Source organism: Bactrocera tryoni, chromosome 4 (assembly GCF_016617805.1).
Source record: "Bactrocera tryoni isolate S06 chromosome 4, CSIRO_BtryS06_freeze2, whole genome shotgun sequence".
Taxonomy (NCBI): Eukaryota; Metazoa; Arthropoda; class Insecta; order Diptera; family Tephritidae; genus Bactrocera; species Bactrocera tryoni.
In genome coordinates this window covers 39820233-39834029 of record NC_052502.1, presented here as the reverse complement: position 1 = coordinate 39834029, position 13797 = coordinate 39820233, and the positions used below count along the sequence as shown (strand labels likewise).

At 36.2% G+C, this 13797-nt stretch overlaps 2 protein-coding genes across 3 annotated transcripts; one reads left to right on the top strand and one right to left on the bottom strand.

Annotated features, from left to right (window-relative positions):
- Positions 1 to 3108: 3108 nt before the first annotated feature.
- Positions 3109 to 6665, top strand: LOC120774792 (RNA-binding protein 25). 2 transcript variants are annotated; one of them, XM_040104578.1, is made up of 10 exons: positions 3109 to 3190; positions 3267 to 3400; positions 3461 to 3590; positions 3653 to 3761; positions 3823 to 4674; positions 4870 to 5050; positions 5121 to 5230; positions 5307 to 5986; positions 6048 to 6454; positions 6514 to 6665. In XM_040104578.1, the coding sequence occupies exons 2-10, from the start codon at positions 3338 to 3340 to the stop codon at positions 6604 to 6606; spliced, it is 2625 nt and encodes an 874-aa protein (XP_039960512.1). In that variant the 5' UTR covers positions 3109 to 3190; positions 3267 to 3337; the 3' UTR covers positions 6607 to 6665. The 2 variants fall into 2 exon arrangements, with proteins under 2 accessions (XP_039960512.1, XP_039960511.1); XM_040104577.1 differs by having other exon boundaries at positions 3114 to 3400.
- Positions 6666 to 10666: 4001 nt separating this feature from the next.
- On the bottom strand, positions 10667 to 12479 carry LOC120774428 (ras-related protein Rab-18). The gene is made up of 4 exons (XM_040104062.1): positions 12311 to 12479; positions 12083 to 12254; positions 11758 to 12018; positions 10667 to 10834 (listed from the first exon to the last, which is right to left on the bottom strand). Exons 1-4 carry the CDS (start codon positions 12367 to 12369, stop codon positions 10739 to 10741), a joined length of 588 nt encoding a protein of 195 aa, XP_039959996.1. The 5' UTR covers positions 12370 to 12479; the 3' UTR covers positions 10667 to 10738.
- Positions 12480 to 13797: the final 1318 nt, after the last annotated feature.

Genomic DNA, 13797 nt, shown 5'->3' with positions numbered 1-13797 from the left:
CTGTAGTGATCCGAGCTGTACAGAAAAAAAGCAAACGAACGAACGCTGATTGTCACCGCTTCTCTTGCCGATTTAACAACTCTGCTTACAAACCTCGTAAATATGTATGTTTATGTTTGAGCCACGGTAAAACATTTTAGAATTGACAAAAGTTTGCGGGGTTGTCAATTTTCCCTTCTAGACGGAATATCAGAAAGTTTCCCAATTTATGATTTTTAAATTTTGCCCCCTTTACGAAAAGTCGGTAGTAGGCAAGCGCATGCTTGGGAAGATGTGATGGTGTCTGCTTTCATTAATGAAGTAAGTTTGTATAGCCGATCAATATGTAGTACTGATAACAATCATATGAGGCATACCCGGCCAAAAATGTATGAGCTTTGAGTATTCTTGCGTATGAATCAAACTGACAGAATCAGCGAGAGTAACTGATCATCCCACGAGTTTGAACAAAATGTATTATTCGTTGCAGTTCTCTTCTCTGTACTGTAATCAAGAATTGACCGGTACACAGCACTGCACACTGGGTCCCTCAAAATGTCAACAAAACCAATAACAACAACAGTATCAACATTTTTGGCACCAACAGCGGTTCTAGAAGCTTGAGCGATGGTATGAATAACGTGCAAGGAACAAACTCTTTCCAAGGGTCACCTAAATGGTCAAAACCCTTGATGTCGACAAACCTGCGAGAGCGAGGTCATCACCACCAGCATTGAGAAATATCACACCTCTGGCGAAGGCGGTACAACGTCGTTGAGACTGTATGGCTGAATCGAGATGCACAAGAACCCATCGGGTAATGCATGTAAGAAAAAGAGCAGAGAAAACATAGATCACCAAATACGTACAAAAGACGGTATACAGGAAGTATAGTATATGTAGCTTAACTTACTGAGCAGTTTTGTCTTCTACAAGAAACGTGGTCGCATGCGATTTCAATGCATGGGCGACCTATGTATGTATATACACACTGTGACCATCAGGCCAATATGTTTGACATGGGGCACCCAGCCACCCAAAATCGAAGGAGAACGCTGTACAAACGAAAAGATGGGAGATCGAAACCTTATAAGAAAAACTTTTCAAACTCCTGCTCGACGGTAATATGAGTTGTACGGAAAATGTAGATCGACAGGCGAAGATGCTGGTAAGACACATTAGCAAAGCATGCGAGGAGGAGCTGCCAAAGGAACCGGTGATCAACCGAGCATATGAAACTATGCGAACGCTACAAAGGGTACTGTAATGACCTTAAAACTGGACGATGCGTACAAGCTGGTAATGCCGAATAGCATGGTTAGCAGAGGAGAAACAATGGGCTGCCTCAAGCTATTGAATCATCGTGAAAACCCTCTTCCCAGCGCAGCCACCAGAGAAACGACAGGCTTGAGCAGGTGAACATGCTGAAGTGGATGAACAATAGTCAACGACGTGGATGTGATTCAGGCGACACAGAGGTTTGATAATTCTAAAGCGCCAGGCCTGGATGGCATTCTAAATAAGGTCTTAAAGATTGCCATCAATAATAATGCGAGGCTATTCACAGAATTGTTTGGCAAAATAGTACTAGAGCGAATATTCTATATACGATTTTATTCACATTTAGAGAAAGTATACCGGGAAAATTGTATCCAGCTCAGATTGACTGTTAGGGTGTGTACTCTACGACAGTGTGTTATGCATTCCACTACCGAGGAAGGTTCACATCGATGGATATGCGAATAACTTTGCAGTAAGAGAGGTAGCAAAAGAGCAAATTCAGAAGCTACGTCATCAGTCGGCACCGAAGATCGAAGACTGACTCACTGGACACGCAATAAACCAAACAGCAAGATGCTTGAAGTTATCACCCTGAATAGCGACGACTATAGCATCACAACTCAGCAGGCACTGCGGAATAAAACATACGTCAAGAAAACAAACTCGCTAATTCGGCTCAGTGCTATTGGAGGCACCTGCACTTTTCGCAAAGTATCTCACGAGGCAGCTGGTATCATATCACCAAGCATAATGGACATGGAAGTCAAAAGAGTACGAAAGAACAAAGAGTATGGGTTGCGAAGCGGAAAGACGAAAATCAAACAAGTAATCAATAAATGGCTGAAACGATGGCACATCCTGACGAAGTTTTTGAGAGTGCTCGGTTGCTTCAGAAAATATGTCCATTGGACATCTTTTTTTTCCTGTCTGAGGTATAAAAATGAAAGAGCAAATTAGGAAAAATTAACAGCGAAGCAAGTGACTCCATATAATGAAGTGCATCACATGATTAATTCCAATACGAACCCTTATAGCAAAACCTGATCAAAGTGGAAAACACGATAAACACAAAAAAATCGATAAGAACATAGTATCTGGAATTAGGAAGTTTATTGAAAAAATATACATATAACGGGTGATCCAGCTAAATGCTATTTTCAATGGCCTTTTTTGGACAGATCGCCTGTGAAAGTGTGTCAAGCTGTCATGTTATTTTTTCAGTATTGTAAGGACACAGTCATTGAGGCAGCTGCGCAGCTACATATGTAACTGTGTCTATAAGAACGTGTGTATTTTAATATTTGACAGATGTCGCTTGCAGTCTGTCGCGCTCTATGTGTTCAGAGCGTGAATTACAAGGAAGACGAATAATCGCGAAATCCGTTACAAAATATTAATCGAGTAATACAAATTTTTTGCCATCCCTAGTGAAGTGAAATATTTCGAAAATTGATAAACGAAGAAACGGGCTGCTGATGTAATTTGAATTAGTTTTTCACGTGTTATTGCCAACAAAACGGCAATCTAATAGCGCAACTCCGTAAGGAGTCTCGCAATCACTACATATTTGAGACATTTTAAAGTAAAGTCTCAATTTTTGACAATTCACTACTCACAATACAGTCTTTAGTCACAAAATATTTTTTGCATTTTGTATATACTTACACTTCACTTATAAAGATCATCATAGATATTAATCGAATATCGGTTTAATAAGATAAATACATTTACCCCAGGTGTAGTGGTTTCTCTTTTTTCTAAAGTAATTAGGACATGAATCTGGCAACACTTTATGTGTAATCGTTACCGAATTTTTTCTTACATCTTTCTTTTTTCAGTAATGTGGCATCATTTAGTTTGTCCGCCATCATTTGATAGAAATAAGAAGGCAATCAGTGTGTGGCAAAATCTTTGAATTTTGTAAAAATGTGTGCGTGAAAATATAATAGAATTTAAAAACTTTTTAACAATACTTTACTGAGCGATTTTTGAATTGAATTACATAGGAATCACCGGTGTTTAAAAAGTTCCAGCGATAATATTGAAGTAATAAGTTTAACAAAATATTCCAAGCATTATGTCGTATCCATCTCGCGCACCTATACCACCTTATATGAATCCGACCATACCACCTCCTCATGTAAGTTGTATATCAAAGTTTCTAAATCTTATATATGAAATTATATTATGTGATAAATAGATGATGCCTCCTATACCATCAGCAAGGAATTATAGAAGTTCTGCTACTATCAGTTCCCAGCCCACAGTTTACCAACGTTTACCTGATCCGGTTCCCCAGTTTCGTGGTCCAATTATTACGGTTTTTGTGGGTACGTATAAAAACAAAAAAAAACAATATGCTATTTATATTGAAATACTTATTTTACTGTAGGAAATATAAGTGAACGAGTGCCTGAAGCGTTGATCAAAAGAATATTGGCAGCTTGTGGTGTAGTGGTGAATTGGAAACGAGTTTCCACTTTTGGTTTTTGTGAATATGAGTAAGGCTTAAGTTGTAAATTATAAAATGCAAAATATAATCGAATTTTTTTTAATTTATAGCGGACCTAACGCGGGTATGCGAGCTGTACGTCTTCTAAGTGAACTTGAATTAGATGGGAAGAAACTTGTGGCTAAAGTTGATGCGAAAAATAAACTTCTTTTAGACAATTACAAGGAAGAAGAACTGAAAAACGGAATCAATGTTTCTGCGGTAGATGAGAAATCAGAAGATGATTATGTTCTTAGTCAAATGAGAAAAATACTTGATGAGCATAAACATGAATTCGATGAATTTGATTCCAATTCTCGTGGTGACGTATTCGGAGGAAGAATAAATAAATCTAAAATGGCCCGAACGGAAGATAAAATGACAAAAGTCCTTAACGAAACTAATCTAGAAGAGGAAAAGAGAAATTTGATTAGTAGCGAAATCGGAAAATTCAGAAAAAGGGCAGAGGCCGATGAACACAGAAAAGAAAAGGAAAAAGAAAAATTGAGAGAAAAGGAGAAAGATAAGGATAGAGAATATGAAAAAGAAAGAGAAAAGGATCGAAAACCTGATGTTATAAAAGACGATATAAGTGATGAAGATTGGGATTCTACAGAAAAAAAGGTCCCAATTGATAAAGTCGAAAGAGTGACCAGTCGAAAGGACCGCCACTCCAGCAGCGTATCACCCAATAGAAAGGATAAGGAACGGGAAAGCAGAAGAAGAAGAAGTAAGTCTCGTTCGCGCGAAAGAGAACGTGACCGAGAATACAGGGAACGCGAAAGGGAGCGAGAGCGGGAACGGGAGCGTGAAAAGGAACGCGAAAGAGAACGCGAACGTGAACGGGAAAGAGAAAGAGAAAAGGAGCGTGAAAGGGAACGAGAAAGAGAGCGTGAACGTGAACGTGAACGAGAACGAGAAAGGTTAATATTTAAAATGGTCAATAAACGACATATTTTGTGATATACACTGTAATAATAATTTATTTATTAGACACATAATTTATTTATTTATAAGTTATTTTTACTAAAATTACTTTATAAAATGTATTTTTCTAATTTATGTATTCAAAAGCATTGGATTGTAACCAAATTTATTTACATTAATTACCAACATAGGGAACGAGAAGAAAAAATTGTAAAAAATATTAAAGATCTACAAAGAGAAAAGGAAGTTGAGGAAGAACTACGAGAACGTAAGAAAGCTGAAAAAAAGGCTAGAGAAAAAGAAGAAGCTTACCAAGAAAGACTAAAAAACTGGGAGTTAAGGGAAAAACGAAAGGCGAAAGAGTACGAAAAGGTATGGAAATATGACAAAGTGCATGAAGTGTAAATTTATTAAAAATATTCTTAACATATGTTATTAAAAGATACGAATTAAGGATAAAATGAAACTAGAAGAGCGTGAAAAGGAAGCCAAAAGACTTAAAGAATTCGTTGAAGACTATGATGATGAAAGAGATGATCATAAATATTATAAGTAAGGCGTAAAAAAATTGTATTTACTAAAAATGTTGTATATATTTCTTAAATTTCTATTTACTGTATTCTTGTAGAGGTCGAGAACTGCAGAGAAGGTTAGGAGATCGCGTCCGAGAAGCAGATCTTGATGCTAAGGATCGCAATAAAGAACAGGAAGAATTGGAAGAATTGCGAAATAAAATATTCAGTGGGGAATATGAGAATCCTTCACAAGAATATGAGAGGGCAAAGAAGGAACACGAAAAATTGTATAAACCTCAAATATTAATTGATGTAAATTTGGAAAATATACAACGGAAAGAACGTGAGAAGGAGCGTATTAGAGAAAAATTGCAATCAATTGAAAGTAAACGACTCTTACTTGATGTTAATTCAAATGATGAAGGAGAATTAAATGCTCTATCAAAATCATATTCTATAGAGTCAATTTCAAACGATGATGCGAATTCTCGAGCTGATTCCACGTCAAATATAGAAACCAACTACAGTCGCCATGGTTCTGAGTCACGAGATTTTGTACCTGTCGTGAATACTCATGCAACCAGCTCTACACCATCGAGCACATTACAGAGTGTAAGCAATTCCAGATCTCAGAAGACAGATGCTACCACGCCGCCCACACAAGCAACCGTTATTAGTCTTAATTTAAGTGCTAACTCAAAAAAAAAGAAAATTGAGGCGACAGGTGTTTTTAACGCTGACGAGGATATAGACGATGAAAATAACTCGAAGAGACGGAAATTGGTTCCATTGGGTAACACAATTTGCTTTTTGACAATTTGATATAAAGATTAAAATGTATTATTTTAACATAGATTATGATGACAATCAATCAAGAAGTGGGGGAAGTACAGCACAGACAGACCGCCAAAATTCAAATATCGGAAAAGCTAACTCGAAAAAACATGGTAAGAATGATACTGCCAGTCAAGAAACAGTGAATAACAAAAAGGAGGAAAATAATACTAGGATACATGATGAAAAACGGCGTCATATTAAGAGCATTATTGACAGGATTCCGACACAAAAGGAGGATTTGTTTAATTATAAACTCGATCGTAATGAAATCGACAACAACCTTATGGAACGAAAAATTAGACCATGGATAAATAAAAAGATTATTGAATATATTGGGGAGCCCGAACCGACTCTTGTGGATTTTATATGTTCAAAGGTGCTTGCTGGAAGTTCACCTCAAAGCATTTTGGATGATGTGCAAATGGTAAGTAATATTTAGGGAGCTTTAAATATTGTGATATATAAAGAAATATATTTATTTAGGTCCTAGACGAAGAAGCAGAAGTATTCGTTGTTAAAATGTGGAGATTGCTAATTTATGAAGTTGATGCAAAAAAAATTGGGATAGGTAAATAATTTGTGTAATATTAAGTTGCATATTTATATAAATAAAATAAAAATAAACCTGATATGAAATATATCGGTTTTTAGATATAATATTCATAGCTTTTTTGGATCTTTTAGTTAAAGAGAATTTAAATAATGTATCTCGTATTTACTTATTACTTTCTCATAAAAAAAGTATTGAAATTTATTACGTCCAACAAACTATTGCACAATGCTTTCAACAGAGGATGTTATTTAAATAACATTATAGTAGTGATGATGCAAACGAGTAATCAAATTTATTTCGTTAAGTACACCTGTTGTTTGTATATATCAAGATTCTGATGCTCAGAAAGGATCATATAAAAACTTGTAAGCATTGCACTATATTTAGTATACATAGTCGATATCCCGTGGTATGGCCTTTATTAGGATTTTTTTTTAGAAATATTTATAAACGAAATGAGAAAACAGAGCTTTCAAATTTTACTATATATTTATTAAGCTTTTAGCTGTAATTTTGAATTTTTTTAAGGAAATTTTTTTGTTAATTGCAAAGTTTTTCGCTCCATTGGCACCCATGAAGAAAAAAGGTAGACAAACTACATCGATAATTCCAACAAACTGGCTAATTACATAAAAAAAAATAGCATGTTAATATGCTATCGCCGAAATTAAGATCTTTTACAAATCTTTTAAACATTAACAAAATTTATGATTTTTTGCGACTACACCCATCTTATTTTACACAGATTTGAAGTTACGCGGTTGAAAAAAAAAATTTTCAACTTTTAATCTAGTAGTGTTTCAAAATCACTGTTTTGTAATTATGTTTGTTTTTGCCACACTTACATAGCACCATTGCTGAAATGAACAGACATAGTAGTAGCTGGGAAATCCACTTATTCGATAACTCTTACCTACACATTTTGTTTGTATGATATTTACATTGCTGAAATGGATATCTCCAGCGATGATACCGACTTTAGTTCAGTTCGTCGCAAACAATTGCGCTTGTTATCAAGTAGCGACGAATAATTATGTAGCTATGTAAATATTTTTTTTTCTTTATTTCTATTCTAATTTTTCTGTTCATAATTCTGGATTAACAGATTTCTTTTGTTTTTTGCTTAATCTACCAATTTTTCACCTGTATGAATTATGTATTTTAAGTTTTAATGCTCAATAAAATGCCATATGAACATACAATTTGTATGCATATCTGAAATTCTATAGTTTTCAACATTTTTTTTATACGGTTTTGAGATGACATGAAACGTATCCCCCATTTCACTATAGGAAACGCCTCTTTTTTACACGGATTTCTGAGGAACGTATCTACCGTATAAAAAAAGAGTAGGGTGTACTTTTTTATGAAAATAAAACACGTTTCAATATTTTTCAAAAATTCTAGTTGGGGCGATAGCCACATGTGTAATGAATCAAACTTTAAAATTTTAAAGTCATCGATGGATCCGTTTTTGAGAAATCCTGGACGCTAGTTTAAAAAATGTTGTTTCGTGAAAAAAAGCGTTTGAAAATACAAGTAGGTCACGCGCTCTGAAGAACTTACCTGCAACTTTCCAACTACATTCAATTTCGGAAAATTACATTTTACATTGGATTTATGCAAAAACCAAATACGATTTTTTGAAACCGTCACATGAGATGCTCCCTTGACACGTATTAACTTTTTCAAAGGTTGAAAAATCTTTTTACTCTACTTTAATTTACAACTCATTGTGTCATCAGCGCATCTAATACCTATTTCTCCACTCTAGTTTCTGCAAATGTTTGCTTATAATCTAAATTGATAAAGTTTAAGTTAAGATGAGTAATTCTAGTATAACACTTTGAAGGTTTTTTAAACTATAACAAGTAAGGGAGAGCTAGGTTCGACTCTAACCGAAAAGGTATACTCTTACAAGGCAAGTTTTTCGATTTTAATCTTTCTAAGTAAAAATATGAGCTGTTTTAGAAAAATACAAATTTATTAGGTTAACTTACACATTGGCCCATATACATATGTTGTATAAAGTCGTCCGGGAGTTCGAAAATCTTTATATTAACTATATGGGGGCTAAGCGAAGTATTAACTCTAATTAACACATTTGTAACCCACAAGCATACTACTATAGGTAAGGCATTCTCTCTCAATTTAAATTATATATCTCACACATCGGTCGATATTTTAAAAGACACTATGGTGCACATATTTCGAAGTTTTGGTCCCATTTGGAAAATTTTGGGTCATTAGGTGACACTCTTCAAAGACACTATTCGTGTAAAATTTTATCTCGATTTTGGTTGAAATTTGTTGAGCAAGTCCCGAGATATGTGCTTTCACCTAAAGGAAAGCGGAGCCATACCCATCGTCAAATTTGGCCCCAACACTTTCAAGCCCCATCCTCCCATTTACGGAGTGGAGGCCTTCCTCTGCTTCCCCCGTCCAATACTTTCAAAGCTGGCTATTTTCGTCCATTCGAAGAACATGACCTAGCCAGCGTAGTCGCTGCCTTTTAATTCGCTGTACTATGTCAATGTCGTCCTATATCTCATACAGCTCATCATTCCATCGAATGTGGTATTCACAGTGGCCAATGCGCAAAGGGCTATCAATCTTCCGCAGAACCTTTCTCTCGAAAACTCGTAACGTCGATTACCAGATGTTGTCACCGTCATACCTCTACATCATATAGCAAGACGGGAATAATGAGTTATTATAGAATTTGGTCTTTGTTCGCCGAGACAGCACTTTATTTCTCAATTCCCTACTCAGTCCGAAGTAATACCTGTTGACAAGGCAGCTCCTTTTCGTGCTGTTAAAAGCAGCTTTAAAATCGCCGAAGAGGTGGTATGTGTCGATCCTCTTTTTACGGGTCTTTTCCATGATCTGGTGCAAGGTGAATATCTGGTCAGTTGTTGATTTTTCAGGCCTAAAGCCACACTGATAAGGTCCAATCAGTTTGTTGACGGTGAGCTATAGTTTTTCACATAATACGCTCGATAGAACTTTGTTGAGGAGGTTTATCCCACGGTAGTTGGCGCAGATTGTGGGGTGTCCCTTTTTGTAGATTGGGCAGAGCACACCTAGGCTCATTACTTAGGACCATATTTTACAAAGAAGCTTATTCGTGCTCCTTACCAGTTCTTCACCGCCGTATTTAAATAGCTCGGCCTACAATTCATCGGCCCCCCGCTTTTTTGTTCTTCAGATGAGTAATTGCTCGAAGTTCTTCATGGTCGGACAATGGAACGTCTGCTCCATCGTCATCGATTGTAAAATTGGGTTCACCATCTACTGGTGTTATGCTTCCACTGGCATTTAACCCCTCTGTTTTCTCTCTACTGCGACACGGCACTCCTCATCGTACAAGCTGTTCTTTTGAAATTTCCGAAAACCAATGGTTTCGTTTGCAGCTGTACGTAAGGAGCTTGAAATGCCGTCCCACAATTCCATTATACCGTGTTGCTGTTGAGTGCTCTTAGAGAGAAATCATTTTGCTGTCTGTTGTGATTGCAACTTCTGGACGTTGAACCTTCTTTGTGGCGGGTGCGTATGTTCGCTGCAACAAGAATCTATGTGACGGCCTAGAAGCGTACGCACGTCTAAAACACTGTAAACGTGCCTTCCATCTATCACAACATGATCGATCTGGTTGGTGGCTTTTCGATCCGGAGACAGCCAGGTAGCTTAATTTTCCTATGTTGGAATGTAGTACAACAGATAGCCATATTTCGGGCTCTGGCAATCGAACTTAGGCCTTCATTAATTTTTTATTTATAAATTTTCTGTAATTACAGTTCCTGCAAGTAATCCATAAATTCTACTAATTTGCAAATAGAAGCAAAAGTGTGAGAAGTGCGGGTTCCATATGAAATGCAAAGGCGACCGAGGCTACATAAGTTCTCTAAGTAAAAAAAAGAATGATTTTGGGAAATTTTTTATACTGTAAAAAGAAAAACAGAACATTACAGTATGAATAAAAATGTTGTCAAAGTTCGAGGGGTAGGACAAAAACTTTTGTATATAATTGTTATATGCTCTTTATTTTTAACCAATAAACTAACGAAATACAAATTTTCTATAAATAGATGATTACTTGACTTACATATATATTGTTTTTACAAAATTACATACAGTGTGTATTGTAAACAAATATCAACATCTGCAGTTTGATGCACCCGTCTCTTCCTCGGCACTTACGTCAACTGTACCTCCATTTTGAGAAAAATTATAATAGTCCGATGACACAATCTAAAACAATAAACATGTTTTTATTATTATTATTATAAAATATTAAAGAAAAACAAAAATATTAATATCAGTGCCGATTTTTTACATAAAAGTTAAACTACCCAATTGGATTTTCTTGGACATCAACAACCGGGTATCAGGAATAATTTCTGCCATTTCACAAACATTCAATAAAATTAAAATCTCTGACCTCATTTCGCTTGTCAGACGGAAGGGTAGCCAGACCGTCTTCACTTCAGGACTCAAAAACATAGAGGTAATGAGATAGTGGACGAGATTGCCAAGAGTGCTGTACGGCTGTCAGCCGAAAACATGATCGACATTTATTAACTATTGCATTGTCTGTTCTACGATTTGGACAGGAACATTGCATAGAAGATAAAAACGCAATGGGACGACCTACAAAGCTCAAAAGGTACTCAATAGAAGGAACTGAAGAAACATTATTGGAAAACTCCGCTCACACAGTTTGGTGGCGGCACACAATCAAGAATGGAGACCAATAGATCGAGAAGACTTCAAAAAATGTCAAGACAGACATACTCCGTTGTTGTGACTACTCTTAATGGACTACGTAACGACATTTCATATTTTGTGTGCATAAGGTAATGCCGACAGTCAAAATACCGACAAATCACAATACGGGCAAATAAAGAAAAGGTCGCGTTGTTCGCTCAGGATCATAACCCTTAGTCGTAGAATTATCTTTCTGTGCTTCGATAGAAATAAGGGCGGACAAGATAAAATATTTTTCACACGTCGACATTTTGGTTTGTCAGTATTTTGATTTTTTGGTGTTTTGTTTTGTCGGTTTTTTGATACATATTAATGCCCACCACTAGCACATACTAACCACAAATTCAGTAGTTTTGAGAACGCAACCTGCCAAATATTGCAACTGAAAAAGATATCTTGTTATTTACCTTTTCAACTATTTCTTTAAAAACGTCTGCAACAAATTTATCACCCTTTGCGGACGCCTCAAGAAAAAGAGCTCTATGTTTTCGAGCGAATTTCAAACCTTCTTCACGGCTAATAACACGTTCTTTATCGACTTTATTTCCTACTACTATAGTAGCTATGTTTGGATTGTCACTATAATTTTCAAGCTCTGCAAGCCACGCTTCTAATTTGGTTAATGATTCGCGGTTAGTGATGTCATACACTAATACAGCTCCCAACGCCTAGAAAAAAAAAGTAAACATTTATTGTTTATATTTTGATATCATTTAATCACTTTTTCTATACCTTTCTATAAAAGCTGGGAGTGAGACTTCGGAATCTTTCAGCACCTGCAGTATCCCAAAGTGCTAATTTATACTCAAGGCCATCAATATTTATAACTTTGCTTTTGAAATCCATGCCAATAGTTACATCGTGATTGTCATCAAATTTATCTTCAACAAATCGACGAATGAGGCTGCCAAATTTACATACATTTATTATTTTCATTACACACTTGTTCTAATTGTTTACCTTGACTTTCCAACTCCACTTTCTCCAATAATCAACAATTTAATAGTTCTGTCGTTCATTTCAATGTATGTGATGACGATTTTTCAAAAAGAATTCTACGTAAAATCGTAAATATCTATATGTAGTTTTGTTTAATTAAGCTGTATGTCGAAATTTTTGACACTGTGTAAGGGGTATCTTCACAGGCAATAGATGTTGCCTGGATAAATTTATTGCATTATCGCAATTGAGCTGCAAAATATAAAACACTTATCCGGAATTTACACAATCAAAGAAATTATTTTCAAATTGCAATACATTCATGAAAGTGAGAAAGTGGTAGTACATTCCAACTTTAAGAACTTAAACGCCATCTTGATATAACTTTTTCTAGCCGATGATGGTATCTTAAAACTGTAATTTATTATAAAGAAATAAAAGTAAACCCTACCTTGTTAATATAAATATATTTTACAAATATTTTGCATGATCGATTTGAAAGGAAGTTCTTGATCGTCTGATGATCTAATGTTTTGTGTAAATTGCAAATTAAAAAAAAAAAAAAAATTGAACGATGCGCGTGGTACCGCCCACTTTTCCTGAAATCCTATATCTGAAGAACTACTCAACTAATTTTAATCAAATTTTGTGTTTACATTATTCGGTGTGGGATTCGTGGTCAGTCTGTCGTTGAGTCCTGGCATTCACTCCGGCGAATGAGAGTCTAGTCACAATCCGCATCAGAGCAAATATTTTCAGCACAAGACTGATTTGCGCCCACTCCACTATGAAAAAGAAGGACGATGTGACCAAAGATTTCTTCTATGAGCACATGGAGCGTGCCTATGAGAGCTGCCCCCTCCACGATGAAAAATTGTGCTTGGCGATTTTAGGCCAGGATGGGCAAAGGAAGCATCTTTGGTATAACAGCTAGAAAATTGGTGAATAGATGGAATAGATGTTCCATTGTACGACTCTGATGAGGTTCGAACAGCAATTACCCGCCTGAGAAGAACTGATAAGAAGCATGAATCAGCTTCTTTGTAGAATATCTTCGGACGAAAGCATGCCCAACGATTGGAATTTAAATTTGCTCTGCCCAATACACAAAAAGAGAGACCCCACAGTCTGCGCCAACTACCGTGGGTTCAGTCTCCTCAACATGGTGTATAAGGTTCTAACGAACGTATTGTGTGAAACATAAATCCCACGGTCAACAAACCGATTTGCCCTTGTCAGTGTGGCTTTTGGACAGGAAAATCAACAACTGACCTGATGTTCACTATGCGCCAAGTAGGCGTACGTTACAATGTCGTCGACCTAAGCAAGGAGGGGCCTTTTGATGTTCCTAAGATGCGACTTCACTTCAAGCAGACGACTGACGGGATGCTTTTTACGAAAACAACATCCTTTGTAACAAAAAATCGTAATTCGTCACCCTGCCTACTGCAGAAGTTAATGTTGATCAGTGCTGTTTTCTTTAACAGTAGTTTGCCTCTAATATTCTA

Coding starts and splice junctions, on each gene's coding strand:
- LOC120774792 (XM_040104578.1), top strand. CDS start 3,338: ATGTCGTATCCATCTCGCGCACCTATACCACCTTATATGAATCCGACC. Junction 3,591..3,652: donor AATTATTACGGTTTTTGTGG/GTACGTATAAAA, acceptor ATTTTACTGTAG/GAAATATAAGTGAACGAGTG. Junction 3,762..3,822: donor TTTGGTTTTTGTGAATATGA/GTAAGGCTTAAG, acceptor TTTAATTTATAG/CGGACCTAACGCGGGTATGC.
- LOC120774428 (XM_040104062.1), bottom strand. CDS start 12,369: ATGAACGACAGAACTATTAAATTGTTGATTATTGGAGAAAGTGGAGTT. Junction 12,255..12,310: donor AGTGGAGTTGGAAAGTCAAG/GTAAACAATTAG, acceptor TAAATTTGGCAG/CCTCATTCGTCGATTTGTTG. Junction 12,019..12,082: donor CTCCCAGCTTTTATAGAAAG/GTATAGAAAAAG, acceptor TTTTTTTTCTAG/GCGTTGGGAGCTGTATTAGT.